Source organism: Alternaria burnsii (assembly GCF_013036055.1).
Source record: "Alternaria burnsii strain CBS107.38 chromosome Unknown 697, whole genome shotgun sequence".
Taxonomy (NCBI): Eukaryota; Fungi; Ascomycota; class Dothideomycetes; order Pleosporales; family Pleosporaceae; genus Alternaria; species Alternaria burnsii.
This window is the reverse complement of record NW_024066120.1, coordinates 742,532-761,494: the sequence shown is the minus strand read 5'-3', so window position 1 is coordinate 761,494 and position 18,963 is coordinate 742,532. Positions and strand designations below refer to the sequence as shown.

The 18,963-nt window shown below is 51.6% G+C and overlaps 5 protein-coding genes across 5 annotated transcripts; 2 read left to right on the top strand and 3 right to left on the bottom strand.

Annotated features, from left to right (window-relative positions):
- Positions 1–232: 232 nt before the first annotated feature.
- On the top strand, positions 233–2,541 carry GT037_009074 (acyltransferase-domain-containing protein; the record flags this gene model as incomplete). Its single annotated transcript, XM_038934121.1, has 2 exons — positions 233–522; positions 576–2,541. The coding sequence occupies 2 exons, from the start codon at positions 233–235 to the stop codon at positions 2,539–2,541; spliced, it is 2,256 nt and encodes a 751-aa protein (XP_038783466.1).
- Positions 2,542–2,780: 239 nt separating this feature from the next.
- Positions 2,781–4,206, bottom strand: GT037_009073 (uncharacterized protein; the record flags this gene model as incomplete). The annotated part of the gene is made up of 4 exons (XM_038934120.1): positions 2,781–2,868; positions 3,037–3,289; positions 3,344–3,762; positions 3,836–4,206. 4 exons carry the CDS (start codon positions 4,204–4,206, stop codon positions 2,781–2,783), a joined length of 1,131 nt encoding a protein of 376 aa, XP_038783465.1.
- Positions 4,207–4,867: 661 nt separating this feature from the next.
- Positions 4,868–12,313, bottom strand: GT037_009072 (ubiquitin carboxyl-terminal hydrolase 14; the record flags this gene model as incomplete). Its single annotated transcript, XM_038934119.1, has 8 exons — positions 4,868–5,019; positions 5,076–5,372; positions 6,102–6,238; positions 6,292–8,518; positions 9,176–10,292; positions 10,345–11,213; positions 11,266–11,845; positions 11,891–12,313. The coding sequence occupies 8 exons, from the start codon at positions 12,311–12,313 to the stop codon at positions 4,868–4,870; spliced, it is 5,802 nt and encodes a 1,933-aa protein (XP_038783464.1).
- Positions 12,314–12,860: 547 nt separating this feature from the next.
- On the bottom strand, positions 12,861–13,855 carry GT037_009071 (uncharacterized protein; the record flags this gene model as incomplete). The annotated part of the gene is made up of 3 exons (XM_038934118.1): positions 12,861–13,076; positions 13,139–13,659; positions 13,708–13,855. 3 exons carry the CDS (start codon positions 13,853–13,855, stop codon positions 12,861–12,863), a joined length of 885 nt encoding a protein of 294 aa, XP_038783463.1.
- A 650-nt stretch (positions 13,856–14,505) lies between these two features.
- On the top strand, positions 14,506–18,399 carry GT037_009070 (endosomal integral membrane protein; the record flags this gene model as incomplete). Its single annotated transcript, XM_038934117.1, has 7 exons — positions 14,506–14,516; positions 14,621–15,105; positions 15,156–15,451; positions 15,499–15,672; positions 16,335–17,448; positions 17,502–18,275; positions 18,332–18,399. The coding sequence occupies 7 exons, from the start codon at positions 14,506–14,508 to the stop codon at positions 18,397–18,399; spliced, it is 2,922 nt and encodes a 973-aa protein (XP_038783462.1).
- Between the last annotated feature and the right edge of the window lie 564 nt (positions 18,400–18,963).

Genomic DNA, 18,963 nt, shown 5'->3' with positions numbered 1-18,963 from the left:
AACGAAGGGGTACCGGTGCTTCGAATATCTTGCTTGCTGACTTGGTCGCACGCCGCCACACATCGACGTCATCCGACGGCTCGCTGACAGGGGTTGACGACGCGCAAGTGGAGCATCCATCTTGATCTCGAACCGTTGCCCTGCACTGACGTCGCGGGTAACCCGCTACTGGTGCCGGTAGTCGTGTTTGACGTTTGAACTTCAATGTTCGCTCGTGTGCGAATTGTGAAAGATGTCGCCTGCTAATGTTACGAAGAAGCCGGTCGTCACCAAGTCGCCGGCTGCCAAACCCCCTGTGAAGAAGGCCACGGCTCCAAAGCCGACCCCAACCAGCCAATCAGCATCCAAGCGGCCAGTACCAGCTGCCGTCCAGAGGAAGAAGAAAGATGACCTTGGTGCTGGATTAAGGATTTCGAAAGAAAATGTCGAGGCGCATCCAGCTGGACCACCGCGTTTTGGAGAGTTGACACAGGCCGAACGCGCCTTCACGTTAGCCTCAACGTTCTTGTCTGGCGTTCTGGCGTAAGCATACCTCTGTGCCAGCCTCCAGATACACACCAACTAATGCACAATAGTATAAGCGCATCTCAATTCCTGGGCGCGCCGTTGAAGCTCATTGACCCGCAGTTCTACGATGGGTATATGGCATACACCAAGGAATGTTTTGCCATCTTGATCACCTGCCTAACCCAATGGTGGGCCCCAACTGTCGTCCGTGTATCTGGCGACTCCAGTATGGTCGGTCAACTTATCAAGCGCAAAGACGGATCTCTACAATGTAACTTTGCTGATCGCCTGGTTCTCATGGCCAACCACCAACTCTACACTGACTGGCTATACCTCTGGTGGATTGCTTACACGAACAACATGCACGGTTTCATCTACATCATCCTGAAGGAGTCATTGAAGAATATCCCTATCATTGGGTGGGGTGCTCAGTTCTACAATTTCATCTTCTTATCCAGGAAATGGGAGGAAGATCAACGAACATTCAAGAAACATCTGACCAAGCTGAACAAGAAGGGAGATCCTATGTGGCTAATCATATTTCCGGAGGGGACCAACCTGTCTAAGACCACACGCGAGAAGAGTCAGAAATGGGCACAGAAGAATGGTTTGCAGGACATGAAGCACCAGCTACTCCCACGCAGCACCGGTCTCAAGTTCTGTCTGAATGAGTTGAGAGAAACCACCGATTGGCTGTACGACTGCACCATCGCATACGAAGGTGTACCAGAAGGTCAATTTGGTCAAGATATCTTTACCTTGCGCTCTTCTTTCTTCGAGGGAAGACCTCCAAAATCAGTAAACATGCATTGGCGACGATTTCATCTCGATGATATCCCATACGAGAATACGCACGCTTTTGAGGTCTGGCTGAGAAACCGATGGAGGGAGAAGGACTATATGCTCGAATATTTCAGTCGCCACACTCGCTTTCCTGCAGAAGACTTTTGGAAGAACCATTTGGACATGGATACCAAGAGTGAGAGCAGCAGAGGTAACGGAAGCAAGACCATTCGAACAGTGCCACGGCCGGCGGTGCAGATTGAGACAGAAGTGAAGTCAGGAAACTGGAACGAGTTCGTCAAAATTTTCGCACCGATAACGTCCGTCATGATGGCCCTAACCGTAGCCTACGGCGCTTCGCCTGCAGACCTACCCATACCTGGCGGCAAAGAGTTCTTCGAGAACCACATCAAGACGCTGCTAGGTCAAGGTGGCGAGATGAAAGGCCTACCAAGTCCAGAACAACTGGAAAAGATGATAGAAGGCGCTGCGCAGATGGGCGCCGCACAGGCAGCAGGACCAAAAGAAGTCCCAGAAGTCCAGCGTCTTACGCAAGAAAACCTGGCCAAATTAGTCAAGGAAACAGCGATAGCAAGTGGCGCTGTAATGCCAAATGGGATGAGAAGAGCAAGCACAGCAATCCCAGGTGCACCTACGAAGACCTTGGAAGCGCCAACCGCCACCACCCCGGCCGCAAGGCGAGCCCAGAGTGCCATCAACCTTCCAACGTCATCCGCAAAGAAGCCTACCACTGCTGCTGCATCAAAGCCAGGCACTGCCGCACAAGCCCGAATAAACTCTACAGCAGCGGCAACTAAGAAGCCCACTCCGGTACCTACAGGCCCGATGAAAGAAATGATGACCGCCTCTGGTGTCATGATTAAGGTGCCTCAAACGGAAGTCGAGCAAGCTAAGAAAACCGGTACACTCACCATGAAAAATGGTGTCAAGATCAAGGTTGGTAAGGATGAGATTGAAAAAGCTCAGGAGAACAAGGGAACAACATTCATGACAGCAGGTGGAGTGCCAATCAAAGTCACCCCTAGTGGCGCTGTGCAAGTGCCCCAAAAGGTGGATAAGGGGCAAGCGGTCAAGAAGACGGGAGAGTTGGCAAAGAAGATGGATGCTATCTCTACGCCGGCGAAGAAAGCTCCCAGCAAAATAGCCTCAGGTACGAATGGGACTGTGAAGAAGACCCCTGCAGCGAATGGGACTGCAAAAAAACCAGTCGCTGCACCAAGGAAGCTTTGAGATGATTTCTTATGATTGCTATGGACAAGTGTTCAGGACACAGCATAACTAGGGTTAAGATATACACGGCTAGGCGTTGGGCATGTCTGTTTGCTTGTATGTAAGACACGAACATATTATCTTTCGAATCGCAGCAAGGAATCCTCCTCGGACACTAGTCATGTGAATAGCGATGTCGCCAGCGTTTGCTGTACCGGGAACATGCCCAGAAGCATACAGCAGCTCCAACACTCCTTTCCTTACTTGCTGTACCAAATCGTCTTCTTGACATCCATGCCCCTCCATTCCCATCGCTCGAGCACGCGTCCATCGTTCGTTATTGCACCGCTACACAATCTGTTAAATCACCGTTCCTGCACAAGAATGAATGCTTAGAACAAGGCCGCAAGCCTCGTGAAAAATGCAAGGACAGCTGTTGAATCAGGCAAGAAACATGCAGACAACATGACATGTGGGGATACTGCACAACGCAAAGATGCATACAACAAACATTACCTCTTCTTCCTTGCAAGCTCTTCTTGCTGTAATTTGTGCATCTTGGCTCTTGCGCTCTTGCTGCCACCCAGCTTGGGGCCTGTGATGGGCGGTGGCGCACCCTTGACGGTGGGAGCAGCTGGTTTGCGAGCTTGTTGTCTCGCTTGCATGGATTCGTAGTATTCCGAGCGAAATTGCTCGACGAGGGCGTCGTCGGTGTTGACGGAAGGGTTGACGTGGGGGTTTGTGGGAGTGGTGGAGTCGAAGAAGTCGACTGGGGTATATATTAGTCAGGGGATTGCCATTGTAAGGTTGAGACAGAACATACGTTTGGCTTCTTGGAGCACTGCCTCGACCATTTGGTCGCGGCGTTTATCTTGGTCCGTCTTCCCGTTGGCTTTGGGCTTGCGCCACGCGTAGCCGTACTTGTCTCGCCGTGCTTTGCTTGCTGGCGGCTCAGGCTCGCCTTTGTCCCATCGTCTCCAGGCTTGTTCCGTGCGTGCAGCAGCTTCTGGGCCCAGATCTACTTCCTCAAGCTTGCCCTGGCCTGCCGCCAATCGGTTGCTGTGCTCGTTATCCGCTGGACTGTCAGTGCTAGCGGACGTGCCACGCGCCGCTGCGCTCGAAGCAAAGGTATGTTGCAGGTCTGGTGCGATGGCTACTATAGAAGCCTGGAGATGACTTGGTATGGGCCAGCCGTATTGGCGATAGTTCTTTTCAGCCATGCGAGCTTCTACATATTCCGACCTAGCACATTAGCCTCCGTGCTTGACGTTGCCCTACTTGGAGCATTTTACAGTCTTCTAGACAGTCCACTTACATCTGCCTGTCATCACGATCTACGACCTGCCCTGTTTGCGCGACGAAGCGACTCGTATACTGGTCTGGCCGGGGTGCTTCTGCTTGCACCAAATCACTCCGCGATGGCTCTACTTTGCGTACGGTTTCCTTCAGGCGATCTCGTGGGCGCTTTCGGTTGCGCAATATTTCCTTCAAATTCGGAACCGACTCTTCTTCGTCGTTGGCTTCTTTCGGCGGCGGTTGCGCATCATCCAGAGTCGCAGCATCGGGCAAATGTGAGGCGGAGACAGTAGGCGCGTCGTCTTCGGCAAAGACGCGCTTCGGATGCGCGATCTTGCGGCGCTTGAATCGTACAGCGGGCGGCGCTTCGTCTTGTTGTGCTGTCGACATGGCTGGAGACAAGAGTAGGTTGAGAGGCGTGCATCAATTAGATGTCGATACGCGGAGGAACTAGGGTCGCGAACCATGGAAGGGTCCAACGTCATAGATCTTCCACGACATTCACCACTTGATCTAGCAAATTGCGTATTATTTACAGTGCATGGAGACGGACGTATGTGGGAACGATCGGCATCCAACAGTGACTCTGGGGTACATGTAATACCGCAAGGCTGATGTACACTTTCACGCATGCATTATCTGATCAAACAGATCATCAGATCTAGAGCACCTACATGGCGTGACACTCAGCTCATAAGACCAGCAGTTAGCCGACTTCCGCTTTCATATACCTTGACTGAAGTAACCTGCTAGTTTTACCACCCCTACTCCTGTGCTGTTATTATTCATACATTGAGTTGTCAGCGCGAGAGCCAGCTCAAAGTCTTCTTTCGCATTTACAAATTTTGTTCATTGCGATGTAAGATAAGTACTTCTCAGCCTACTATACAGGAAGCCAGCCGCCGTAACGCTCAAACGCCCAAGTCATACCCGGTACATTGAGTGCGAAAGACTGATGCAGGTAATATCAAGCAACTTCCTTAACCGTTCTCATTCTCATTCCCATTCCCATCCACGTGGTATCAATTTACATCGCCATCCTAGTCTCCCTTTAGGCCGTTGCAGAGGAAACGGTCTCGATCTCAACCTTTGGCAGCGGTGCAGACTTGCCGCCGAGGTCTGTTTGCCGTGCGTTGGGGTTCTTCGTGTAGTAGTTGGAGATTGCGGATTTGATGGCATCTTCAGCAAGCATGGAACAATGTACTGTAAGCAGTTAGTATCTCGACCCTATCTATTGTTGTTGCGAAATGGATACTCACGCTTTACAGGTGGTAGGCAAAGCTCCTTTGCAATCTCTGTGTTCTTAATCCTCGATGCGTCCTCCAGTGTCATACCCCGAACCAATTCGGTGAGGTAACTTGAGCTAGCGATCGCGCTACCGCAGCCGAAGGTCTTGAACTTGACGTCGCTGATGGTGTTGTTGTTAGGGTCGACACGGATCTGGAGCTTCATGACATCGCCACACGCGGGCGCGCCGACGAGTCCAGTACCGACATCGGTATCGGTCTTAGACATGGAACCAACATTGCGTGGCTTGTTGTAGTGATCGAGCAGTGCTGCGGATGTTAGCTGAGCGTTCTCGTACGGATATAAGTCGGAAATGGTGGTGCGATGACGAGGTGATTGTCATGGAACGCCTTTATCGCCACCACGTCGACTTCTCGAACAAACAGTATGGGGCACTTATCTTTCTCGTGGTACTGCCGCCGACCGACTGCTGAAACTGCAGGGGCTGCTGTGCGAATGGGCGAAACGATGCTGGGCCTGGCGGCGGTTGCGAGCACTCTTCCGGCCTGAGCAGGCACTGCTGCTGCGACTCTCCTGAACATGGTGGTGGTCGATATGTGCGGTGTTTCGAGGTTCTGTGATGTGGATTTTGTGTTTTGGCAGCGGTTTGGATAGCGTGTTGATGTTGATGTTGGTGTAGGTGTAGCGGAGGTGGATGGCGATCGAGGAATTGAAGTAATGATTAGGAAAAGCGATGGTCGGCGACGTAAGTCCGTGCACGACATACCCCACACTTATCACATATTCTGGAAACAGCTCGGAGAAAAGCTCCAGTTCTCCGACGAGCGAACACCACTTGCACCCTTATCAGATGAGACTTCAGCTTCATTCAGGCTACGCCTGCAGCTAGTCCGTGCTATCTTGACATCGTCTAGCAGCTTGCGCCGCAATGCTCCTGACCCCTTCTCTGTTCGCCGTATCGTCAATGTTAATGCTAATCCGACACAACTCTGCTTTCGCTATGCTAGTCCGAGACCTAGACCCGCCGCCTTACAAACGCCTGAAGAAATACACATAGGCAAACTTCTTCATCTCCTCCACGTCGGCTGCCTTAGCGACCTTCTCGTCGTTAAAGAGCACCCATGATGCAGCCTGATCATCTGGCAACTGCTTGCGCACAAACGCGACATAGTGGCTGTTAGATGTTAGCACATTTTCATACGTGGTAAACGAGTGCGATAGACTCACCCAGCATGTATCGAGCTACCCTTGTGGCATACGATGGACTGGAGTTGGAAGTTTGCAGGCAGCGCCTCGCTACCAGCCAATGGCTTCTCTGTTGGCTCAGCAGGTCCTTCAGAGCCACCGCCTTGGTCAAAGTCGCCGGGTGCATCCGGGTGACTAAACAGCCAGTCGACAGCACGCTCCATATCACCACCTGTTTCCTTCAAAGCCTGACGTGCTTGGGAAGCATTGAATCCCATGGCCCCTAGGTTCTCAATCTTCTCAGGGTCAAGAACAGATGCAGCAGCCGCGCCTCCGCCAGAACCAGCATTGAAGTCGACAGGATCATCGATATCTGGATCTTCCATATGTGAGAATAGCCAAGTCGTTGCTGCTTCAGCATCTTCATTACCAGTGGCATGCAGAGCCTTCTCACATCTGACCCTAGGGAAACCCATGGCTTCGAGCATCGATAGTGCAGCTTCGTTGGGCGACCATTTTGAACCTCCAGCCGCCCCTGTGTCTGCGTCTTCTGGAAGAAGCTCCTCACCTTTGCTCAATCCCTTTGACTTGTAGGCGTCGAAAGAGAACGGTTCATCGTTGACAATAACGGGAACATCTTGCTTGGTGGGCACCCAGTTGACCAGTTCGAAGCGCCTGGCGTTGACAGCCAATACTGAAGGGAAAGTCTTGAACATGCTCCTCTTCGTGAATCCATCCTTGCTGCCACACGCACCGCAAGTAAGCTCAACCAATTCTTCAGCCGTGAAGATGTCGAGACACTCCTTCAGCGATACTGGCTCAAACTCTTCCTTCTCTTCCGTTTTGCCGTTTCCATCGGTAATGTCCATCTGCGAGTCTTTCGGGATTCTGCGGATGGGGACTGGGATAGAGATATTCTCCTGCTCGTCTGTCTTGTACCGAACACGCTTACAGCTAACACACTGTAGCCGTTGCTCCATGGCAAAGCGGAAAGCGCCGACTGGATCCTTATGAGGCTCAACATGCTTACTACGTGAGACTAGTTGAAGCATATGCAAAAGTAGTTCGAAGGCATCCTGTTGTCGCATAGTTGAAAACTCAGCGTGGCCTCTTCCAATCAGATGTTTGAGCATGGCAGGCGCAAGGCCGCGCTGGTGTGGAACCTCAGGGCTATGCTCGCTGGTAGTGACGTCGCTGTCCGGCTTTGAATACCGACCTGAGATCATTCCATCGGCGATCTTGCGTAGCTGAGTTTCTAGATCTTCGGCAGGTAGCGGTGTCTGCGGCGGGGCTTCATTAGGGAGATAATATCGATCCTTGAACTCTTGAATAGAGAACAAAGCCTGAAGGGTACTATTAAGGTAGCAACTGTTGCCCAAGTTCTTCAAGCCTGTGAAGTTTGGTCCGAATAATGGCTGTAGCTCTTTGCCGTCTTCAGTCACCATAGCAAAATCCCATCGCAAATTCTGCTCGACCTGCATCTCCGTAAGACTCTTCTCTGTCTTGACCCTATCTTTGATGTTGATACCCCAGTGTGCTAGATGGTCAGGCAGCTCAGGATCTATGCGCTCTTCGTCACAAGCGTAGCAGTAGATATCGGCCGTACCATCCGCGGTGAGAGATCCGAGCTTGACTGCGACCGGATGACCGGTCGACTTTGTGTGTCCAACGCCGTGTGAATTGCCACCAACGCCACCAAATTGCTGACGGCCACAACCCAAATTGCCACAGGTCAAGCATAGCCAAAGGTTTTCATTGAGCTCACACTCGGAACAATGACCCAAGCTTTGAGACTCTATCTGTCGCGCTGCCTGCTGTTCCAAGCAGAGTGTGTGTTCGCAAGCGGTCAACTCTTGCTCCCATGCCTTCACTTCCTGCTGCTTCGCAAATGTGTTCGCCTTGAGAACTGCGTCTACGATATCCGGAAGCTTTCCTGAGCTCTTGTCTACGTTGTCGACGCCGCACTCATAGCATTTGACTTGGGTCGTGGTATCGTACCGGTCAGACTCGGTTTCAGCTGCAACGGCGAGCTTCGTCATCTTTTGAGGAGGCTCATCGCGCGTGACCCTCTTACGTGTGCGCTTGATGTTCAGGACAAGTGGATGGTTTGTAGAGGAAACATGGAGGAGAGCATGGTTTCGATCGCTCGTACATCCACCGTTGAAACAGTAGAGGCACACATCAAGGCCGGTAGGGTCATCGATCGAGTCAAAGCACTGCGTGCAGTCTTCCCGGTATACAGACTGTGTTGGTCCTGGTGGATGGAGCTCTGGATCATGTTAGCATGGTGTAGATGGAGCATATAGCTACAAATCCCGTCAAGGCGACAAGGCGCAGCGGGCATGGTTGCCACTCTTCACGTCTTTCGTTGTGCAAGAATAGAACCTAGGCATGACAATGGGGGCTTACCGGGCGCGTTCACGTGTGTGCAAGCCATGCTTGGTGGAATTTGCAGGGAGGCAAGGTAAGGTGTTGGATGTCGCGACGGGTTGCATGTAAATTGATTTGTTTGGTATGACATAGGCTAGGCTTCCAGAGCGAGCTCCCCGCGGCGGGGCCGATAAAAGTGGGTACACTACCGCCACTACCAGAAGAGAGAAAATCACCACGCGAGAGCTCCACCTTCTGCCTGGGAGCTTACGCCCGACTTGACACACGCTTCTAGATTACATTGCTGAATCGGGACTCTGAGTCACAATGAACACGGTATTGTGTTGAGAGGCTTGATTGCATGTATCGACCAACTGTATCAGAAGCTGTGCTAGTTGACTTCCGTTACGCTCTTCCCTGAAGAAAACCGCCTATTTTCCTTGCTGTCGTGCATTGATAGACCAGTTTTGGAACTGAGTGAACAGCACCGGCTGTAATGGAGACTTCTTGTCTGCAAACCACTGCTTCTGAGTCTCGGCGTAAACGTCCACCACACCAGCATAGTTTGCTTTCTCGAGACCGACAAGCACTTTTACTACGTGTAAGCTGGCGGAGCCACATGCATCCGCATGGACTTTTGCACCGTTCCCTAGCTTCGCCTCTTCGTGGATTCCCTTCAGTAGCTCCCATACATCCTCCGTGTTCTCTGGCTTCGGGAGGGGCGCCTTGCGCTTCGTGCGGGTATCGAAGAAGGACTTCAGCATCTTGGCCGCTTTGTCTGCCGTCTGCTTGTTTGCGTTGGCTCGAGTACGACGGAGTACTGGGAGGAGAATTTCCAGAGTAAGCGGGTTGGAATATTGCTTCTCCATGTACACGGCAAGCAGATCCAGGACTCTCGACTTAAATTGAACCACGTTCTGCTTAGCGTCCTCCCGCTCCTTCTTCTTGCTTGTTGTCTTGCTTCGCTCCTTGAAGATCTTGCTGAGGTGTGGGTCAAGCGCCATCATCTGGTCGTCGTCCATGTCAGACTCGTCGGATGTCTCTTCCGCCGCGTCACCGTCCACATTCGGCTTCGACGTCTGAAGAGTCAAGGCCAGCATGTTGTTGAATTGAGTCAACTCTGCATCTTCTTCACCCTCTTCATCGTCGTCGCTTGCGTCGCTGTCGTCATCCTCGGAGTCCGAATCAGAAGATTCAGAGGCAGCGTCGCTGTTCGACTCTTCCCCATCGACCATCTCAACGTCTGAGTCGTCTTCTTCATCGTCACTTGAATCTTCCTCCTCAACGTCTTCATCACCCTGATTAAATAGCTCTTTCTGTCCCTCGAGGTTCTCTTCAGTATCCAGGATTTCAGTCAAGGACCGCAGTCCTTCAGCACTAATCTCTGATGCGAAGATAGCAAATGCTTCTTCTCCGATTCGACGGAATAGTGTTCGTGTGTTCCCTGAGAAGGAGAGTACAATCTCGACAAAGGCATTTTGACCATCCGAAGTTGAGACCTTGTTCTTCTTCTTTGATGACGTCTTTCGTGACGCCTCGAAGGCTTTGTAGGACGCATCTAGATCATCAAGCATCATGACGGCATCCCCCTCGCCATTGTAGGCTTGCAAGAGCGTTAGTGAGTACAAGAGCATAAAGCCTTGTGCTGCCAGCTCGTTACCGGCTATCGAACCCTGTAATGCCATGTTAGCCAAACGACAGATGAACAGGAAGTGACATGCTTACTGTCGCAGAGATGGCGTCGAGTGTATTCAACGCCTTGTCCATATTGCTCAGAACCGATGCGTCTGCCTTGAAAGCAAGATCCAATTTGGCAGACTTGTGGCTCTTGGCTCTTATCATGTCTAGAACCATAACGGCGATATCTGAGCGAGCACCCAACTTCACATCCAGTAACTTGGTCAGACAAGATGATAGGCGCTCTTGGAACATTGCCCGACTCCGATCACTGATAGCGGGAAGAGGCACCTTCTTAGTATCCGCACTCTTTGAAGGAATGAAATAAGCACACTCAACCAGTGCCTCCAAGATTTCTCGCAGCCAATTAGACTTTCGCTCATCTGTGGCGCGACCTTCCCGTCGATGGGCAACATCTTTCTTGAAGGTCTTCTCGTTGAACTTTTCGTATCGCTTGTATTGTCTGACTGTGTTCAACAGCAGGTCGGCAATGGCCTGCCGGCGGCTATCTGCAACTGTTTGTTCCTCACAATCAGGACGCAGAATCAGTGACTTGAGATGTCGTACGATCTTCATCAAGCTTTTGTCATCTGCCGATGCGAGGATTTGCTCGAGCGTTTTCGTCTTGGTGATGCGGTCGAACTCAATGCTGCCGTGCTTCGAAGTCAATGCAACAAAAATAGGGAGGGCTGTTCCATCTTCCTGATCGACTCTGAGCTGGACGGAGCTCAACGCAGCGAGCGCGGCCGAATGGAGGAACCTGTCTTCCTTTTTGCTTTGGTTGATGAGGGTACGCATCAAATTTGGACTGAACAACGCAGACACAGCCCCACCTGGCACACGGGTGATCATGCTACTCAGCAACTTGAAGCCCCAGGCTTTACGTTCGTGGGATGCTGACGAAGAGAAAAGGTTGCCTATCACAGTCAGTCACACAAGCTAACCACTCTTTTAGATGATTCGACTTACTGTCTACAGTGTCGATCCAAAATTGTGGAAACTCAACCTTGTCCTTAGAATCACTCTTGGTTTGCTCATCCCTTTGCAATATCTCGGCAAATGCGAGGTCCCAGGTGAAAGACGGGTTCGGATTCGTAGTCCCGGTTTTCGTGGTTTCGTCTTTTGCATCTTCTGACTCGCTCTTGTTGAAGTCTTCCTTCAAGATTTTGGCAAGCCGAGAGCGTTCTTTCTTTGCTAATGGGTCTTTATCGTGCCAGACACCCTCGGGCAGTGCCTCTGGATAATGTGCTTTGACGGTAAGCCACACCGCCACACCCTCGGGTGTGGAGACAAGCTTGAACGTGTTGAGTCGTTCCAACACTTCTTCGGCACATTTTCGATACTGTAGTTGACCTTTCAGACTCCTCACTGCTTCGACCAGTACCATTCCGCATTCTTCGCGTAACCACGGAATGTCGCGTGCCATTCGATAGACATTGTCCAAGAGCTTGTTCCAGGAGTCCAGCGAGAGTTCCGGTTCAAGGAGTATTGATGATTGCATAATGGCCTTGAAACCAAAAAGCTTTCCAATGGTATGGTCCCGTTTTTCCTGTGTCTGTTAGCTTCGCAATATTTAGCATATCTGCAGTCCTACCTTTCCCGGTACGTTGCCTTTAGCCTTGGTCTTCTCTTCCACCATCTTGATGACGGATGCCGCGTCAAGCTGCGAATCCTCGGCATCATCCTTTGTTACTGCAAAACGTTGCCGTAACAACTCGGTCAGCGTGAGAGAGAATCCAACCCTAGCAGCTTTACGCTGACTGCAAAGACCTTTGATTAGGCGTACTAGCGCATCCTCCACATCTTTGGCCGATGGCTTGTTTTCGGGCGAAAAGTTGACGATGATTTGTTTGGCGGCTTCAAGACGAACATCATCTTCCTCGGCTGCCAGGTTTGCGTAAAGCTTGGAGAGCTTCACCTGGTCTGTATTACTTTGTCTGCGCCGTTTTGCAGGGGCTTCCTCCACTTTTTCGATTTGATCCGCCTCGCGCTCCCTCTTGCGTATTTTGCTGCCCATTTTACTTGATTCGCTGATGAATGTATTGGACTTTGTCGCGTTGCGACTTTCGAGAAAAGTTAAGCACGGTTTCCGGAAATTTTGGGTGCTAACCTTATATGGACTAGTTACTCATTGTCCAGCCACCGCTAACGTTGACCGGGGTTGTGCGCGAGTATGAGCATGGGACTTCTCCAAAATCTGTGTAGGAATACAGGACGTCGAGATTCATCCGGACTCTGCGCCAAGCTTGCACTCAGAATGAGCTTACATTGGGTCTCATATGGGACCATGATGGAGACACCTACTGACGATCGGCAAGGATTAGATGTGTGAGATCATATAGACTATGGCATTAACAAACAGCAAGTCGCGTTCTTGACATGACGTTCAGGGTATACACGTCCTGCGAAGGAGCCCGTGTTTTCTGAATCATACTTTCAAAACACTGTTTGGGTAGAATCTATCGTAAAGGTATACGTAAAGTTTTAGTGATAGGTACAGCTCCCAAACCCAAGCGCCTTTCTACATTCGACGAAACTTCTCATCCATGACGGGTTGAGATCAATCAGTCATCGTCATCGTCATCAAAGCCTGCAAAGACCCCGAGTGGCTTAGGACGGTGTGTGTTTTCAGAAGGAAGCTGTTGGGGTACTAATTTGCCTGGAGAATCTGTAGCCACCTCTTGTGCAGCCCCATCCTGCTGTTGCTGCTCCTGTAGTACTTTGTCCCTGTCTGCTTTGAGATGTGCAGGTATGTTGAATTCGTCCAAGTTTTTGCCCTTCTGCAGAAAAGGAAGCACGAAGTCAGCGTATGTTTCTCGTCAATCTGCACGTTCCGACTTACCTCGCGCCAGTACTGGAGACTGAAGAGAGCGCCTGCGCGGATCTTTTCGTTGCTGGGCCACGGATACCAAGCCAGGTTGCTAGCTTTGAGCTTCTTCAGCCATTCTTCTTCTTCTGGCGTGATTTCGAGTGCAGGACCAGCAGCATCTTCGCCTTCCTTCTGCCCTTGTACAGCTTCAGTCGCCGTTTCTACAGTCTCTGGTGGGAGAGCAGGCGTGTTGAGGCCATTGGTAGGAGCTCCACTCGAGCCGACGTCTTCGTCCTCCTTTTCTTTGTCTGCTGTAGGAATGCGCTCACGGTACGTCGGCGGGACTGTGTATCTCGAGATGTTGGTCGCATACTGTAAGAGCTCGTCGAACGGGACGGCGCGTGAATCTTCTGGGAATGTCGTCACAGACGTGTCAAACAGCTCGTGGCGCAGTTCGGCGAGCTTTTTGACGGACGTTTTGAGCTGTTCTTCGAGAGCGTCGGCTTCTGCGCGCAAATGTTGGATGCGCACATGGTTTGCCTGGTGTTTGGCAACTGCACCATCTTAGTAAGTGTTCTCGGCCAAACTGAATGGCAACATACGTTGATCCAGTCCTTCACTGAGCTCGTCGTCGGCAGCTACCAAGTCGACTGCAGCTTGCGTGGCTGGGTTATAGGCGGCGATTGAGTCGACCAGCGTGGTCAGGGCCTTTTCGACGCGCTCAAACTGTTCGTTGAGGATCTCGTCCATGGCCGATCAGTAGACGTGGTGACGGCGGTGGGGCTAGAGGAAAGCGCAGTAAGCGTGAACGTGGTTCAGGTGGAGCACGCGCATACACGTGACCAGTCATGCGCGATTATGCGCGGCGGAAGATGGGTCGTAGGGCTGGACGTGTATGCAGGTTGCGCGCCAGACGGACCAAGCTGAATGGCCGGCGACAGCAGTTCGGTATTCACTTTGGCAATGATGAAACCGGGCCTTCAAGGGCACGAATCACCCACTGGCGCTGTGCTAGACTCGCGGGGTTGCCCGCCGAAGATGCATACGAAAGCGGGACATGACGAAGCGGCCAGGGCCCTCTCGGCGTGGCCGCTATTTGTGTCGACTGGCTGGAACCCGAGCTGTCACGACGACCAGCATATATCCTCCGCTCACACTACCTCTGCCCGTCTACGCCCACGTCCTAGCCTCGTACATCGCCTATTGCATTCGCCTGCTCCTAGAGTGCTGCGCCTTCCCGTCACCCCGCCATCGATTGGTCCGCCACCTACTACCAGCTACCACCCTTTGATTGCTGCTCCGCCTACCGACACCTGACGACTGCCTGCCTGCTCCCTTCACTACATATTCCGGTGCACCCCTAAATTCTCCACCCGCGATATTCCGCACATCTTCTAGCCATGGGTAAATCGTAAGTTTCTCTCTCCTTGTTGCTTTGTAATGCGGGGCCTTTGCGCCTACCACCCCATCGTCTGGGGACTCCTGCCCTTCACCTCGGACACGCGTCTCGTTGAGCGACGGCTACACGCTGGACCGGACCTCGTCATGGACTCTCTATCCAGGCGCAAATATCGCCTGCCCGACCCCACACTCGACCACCCACCGCGCAAGCATGCAGTCAGATTTCGACATCGACGACCACGAGACGCACGCGCATCCAGCGTCGCCGCCTCACGTTCCGCCACAGGCGCAAGGAATACCTCTACTAGAATATGAACACCCGCCACTCAAGTTTGCGCGCCGCCATCACAGCGACATCCCTAGCCATGACGAGTCCGGATATGCGCACTACAAGGATATGCAGAAAATCGCCTTGGCGAATGCCATACGCGGTTTCGAGGACGAATTGGGATCACGCTGCGGCATCAAGTGCTTGGAAACACAGAAACAAAAGCTGATCGTGTCCTATCACAGCCAGAGTAAACTATCACAGCAGGAGCTGGCCGATCTCCAGAAAGCGACACATTTCGACAAGAAAGAGTTACAGCAATGGTACAAAGGTGTGGTCACAATGGTCTAAGTTGGCTGGACCGTAACTGAGTACATACAGGCTTCCTGAAGGACTGTCCATCGGGCATGCTCACCAAGGAGGAATTCCAAAAGATCTATAAGCAGTTCTTTCCTTTCGGCGATCCGTCATCGTTTGCAGATTACGTCTTCAATGTCTTCGATGCAGACAAATCCGGCACAATCGACTTCAAGGAGTTTATTTGCGCATTGAGCGTCACGAGTCGCGGCAAGATGGAGGACAAGCTCGACTGGGCGTTCCAGCTGTACGACATTGACGGTGATGGCAAGATTAGCTACGAGGAGATGTTGGCAATCGTAGAAGCCATCTACAAAATGGTATGTACACAGGCCCGAGGAAATGCCTTGATCGCTGACACATACAGGTCGGCTCCATGGTTAAGCTCCCGGAAGACGAAGACACCCCCGAGAAGCGCGTCAAGAAGATCTTCCGGATGATGGACAAGGACGAGAACGGCAGCTTAGACATGGCTGAGTTCAAGGAGGGCTCGAAGCGCGACGAGACTATCGTTTCCGCCCTGTCTCTCTACGACGGTCTTGTGTGAGGAAGGGGGTCGATACCCAGTGTCATTTTCTATGCTTGTTTCGTTATAGTCGATATCACAGCGCATTTGTGGGATTGGCATACCATTGTCTCTTACTGTTAGGGTGGATGACATCGCCTTGGCGTACCGGACATCATGAATGATGTATACAAAGTGCGCAATTACTTACGTGGCGAGGGATGCAAGAAACAACTTGAAACGTCTTCTGCTTGCACATGTTGGCATGGTTGTGATTTTCACCCATGGAGCCCTCTCGGCAGCACCTCACAAGAAGTTGTCGATGTTGTCCTCCTGACTAGGCATGCAAGCGAAGTTGGTCCTGCCAGTTGTGGTCTGACGCAATCCTGCGGAACGCTTAGTGCCGAATACAGCTTGGCATACGCGCAGCTTCCTTGGGCGGCCTTGAGGTAACATCAGCGCTGTGAACAAGTAGCTTCAAAACAACACATTGCTAGTACTGTACCGCTTTGTTGTACCATCATCGTCTGCACGCTATGGACAATCCACGTCTGTAGAGATAGACTAGCATTCCGTTCTTCCACTATTGACTTTTGGCGACTCTACCGCTGCGACGCTACGTTTCGGCGCTCTCTCAAGCTGACGCCGGTCCGCTCCACAACGTGTTAAAGCCACTTTCACGCGCCTGATTTGCATAGACAAAACACACATACACGATGCGGCGACTCGATATATCCGCGTCCGTCGCTGTGCTGGCATCCTTGCTAGCCATCGCACCCTTACCGGCGTCGGCCTTTTACTTTCCAGGCACCGCGCCAACTTCATACAAGACTGGAGACGCTGTACCTCTATACGTCAATCGACTTACACCCGCCGATTCGCAAAACGACCCGAAGCTACGCTCCGTCTTCTCCTTCGACTACTACCATCCGCCCTTCCACTTTTGTCGCGAAAAAGATGGCCCCAAAGAAATCCGAGAGAGTTTGGGAAGCATACTGTTTGGGGATCGCATACAGACGAGTCCGTTCGAGCTGAAGATGGGCGTAAACGAGACATGCAAACTCCTCTGTGAAGCTCCGTATCCGGGCGCGGATGCAGCGTTTGTCAACAGCAGGATATACCAGGGCTACGATCTTAACTGGTTGATAGACGGACTGCCTGCGGCACAATCGCTCAGGGAACCGGGCTCAGATCAGACCTTCTATCAACCAGGCTTCGCGCTGGGCCTTGTAGATGAGGATCAGCCCATGCTCAACAACCACTACGACATTGTCATCGACTACCACGAGGCTTCGCCGGGTAACTTCCGCGTAGTTGGTGTGCTGGTGGACCCATACTCCGTGGCGGAATCGAAAAGAGAGGGCGATAACGGGGCAACGTGCAACGGACAGACGCCGGTCGTCCTGAAAGAGAATGACGAGGACACAAACCTGGTCGTCTTTACGTATGGTGTCTACTGGCGACCCAGCCCGACTCCGTTTGCGACACGGTGGGACAAATATCTACACGTCTACGACCCAAAAATCCATTGGTTCTCCCTCATCAACTCAGCCGTCATTGTTGTCTTCCTTGTTGGTATGGTAAGCGCGATCCTTGTGCGTACACTCAAAAAGGACATTGCGCGTTACAATCGTCTGGATCAATTTGCGCTTGAGGACTTTGGTGAAAGCGGCGACGCTGATGATACTGCGGATGATTCTGGCTGGAAGCTGGTACATGGAGATGTGTTCAGGCCACCAAAGAACCCGCTACTCTTGTCCGTTTTGGTTGGCAATGGAGCCCAGCTCTTTGCCATGACAGCGCTGACTATAGGTAAGCTGGCAGAATCCCTTTGCGTGTCAAGTCTCTACTAACATGGATTATAGCATTCGCGCTTCTCGGCTTCCTGTCTCCTAGCAACCGCGGCGCTCTCGGAACAGTCATCATCATCTTCTACACACTCTTCGGTTTCTTCGGTGGCTACACAGCGGCGCGTACCTACAAGTTTTTCCATGGCGAATCGTGGAAGCTGTGCTTTTTCTATACCCCGGTTGCTCTACCTGCCATTGTATTTGGCGTCTTCTTCCTTATGAACCTGTTCGTTTGGGGTCGCGGCGCATCCGGTGCTGTTCCGTTTACTACTATGCTTGTGGTCGTCATTATTTGGTTCGTCATCTCAGTGCCACTGAGTGTCGCTGGTTCCTGGATTGGTTTCAAGCAAGCAGCCATCGAGCCACCCGTCCGCACGAACCAGATCCCAAGACAAATCCCGCCGGTAGGAGGTTATCTACGACCTCTTCCCTCTATGGCATTAGCTGGTGTACTCCCCTTTGGTGCTATCTTTGTCGAACTCTATTTCATCATGAACTCGATCTGGTTCTCGAAAGTCTACTACATGTTCGGCTTCCTATTCATCTGCTTCGGGCTCATGATCATTACCTCGGCGGCGGTCACTGTGTTGATGATTTACTTTTTGCTTTGCGCAGAGGACTACCACTGGCAATGGAGGTCTTTCTTCACGGCTGGTGCAAGCGCAGCGTACGTGTTTGCCAGCTGCTTGCTATATTGGATCAAGGATGTAAGCTGGACTAGCTGGACGAGTGGTGTTGTTTACCTAGGATACTCTGCACTGCTGAGTTCGCTGGTATTCATTCTTATTGGTAAGCTACACAACGCAATTCCCCTTTTTAGACACGTGCTCTAACAGGTCATTTAGGCACCATTGGTTTCTTCGCAAGCTGGCTCTTTACCCTCAAGATCTACAGATCAATCAAGGTGGATTGAGCTACGAACAATAGTGTGGAAGCTGAAACCGTCAAGTAGCATCCCAATTCTTCGCCATCGGAGATATCCAGTTGGCATCATTTACTAGAGAAATCACAGCCATACAACCGTTAGCCGGATTATGCAGCTACACGTCTTAATATGGTTCAAGCTCGCCAATGTGTTGAATTGTCAAGAAAGTGAATGAGTCCGTTCTCCAGAGCCAAATACGAGAGGAATCCAGTCGCTTCTAAGCTCCGTGGAATGTACCTTGCCGATGAGGCTTGAGTTGTTTCTTGCCAACCGATTGTGATTTATCTCGCTTCCCCAATATCCACCGACACTAAGGATATCTCCTCCGTCCAGAAAGTTATCCGGAAGCCTTCGCAGTTTTAAACGTGTTTCCGAACGATATCTTATCGCTCTTGTTACCTCTTCCTCTTTTCGGAAACTTTCGACCATCGATTCTCCAATCTTCTGCAATGACGTCAACCCCTCGCGCGAAAAAAGATAAGAGAAGACTCCCATGATCACCATTTGACCACTAAAAGCGTTTCCAGCGTCTACAAAAGGACAACGGATCCG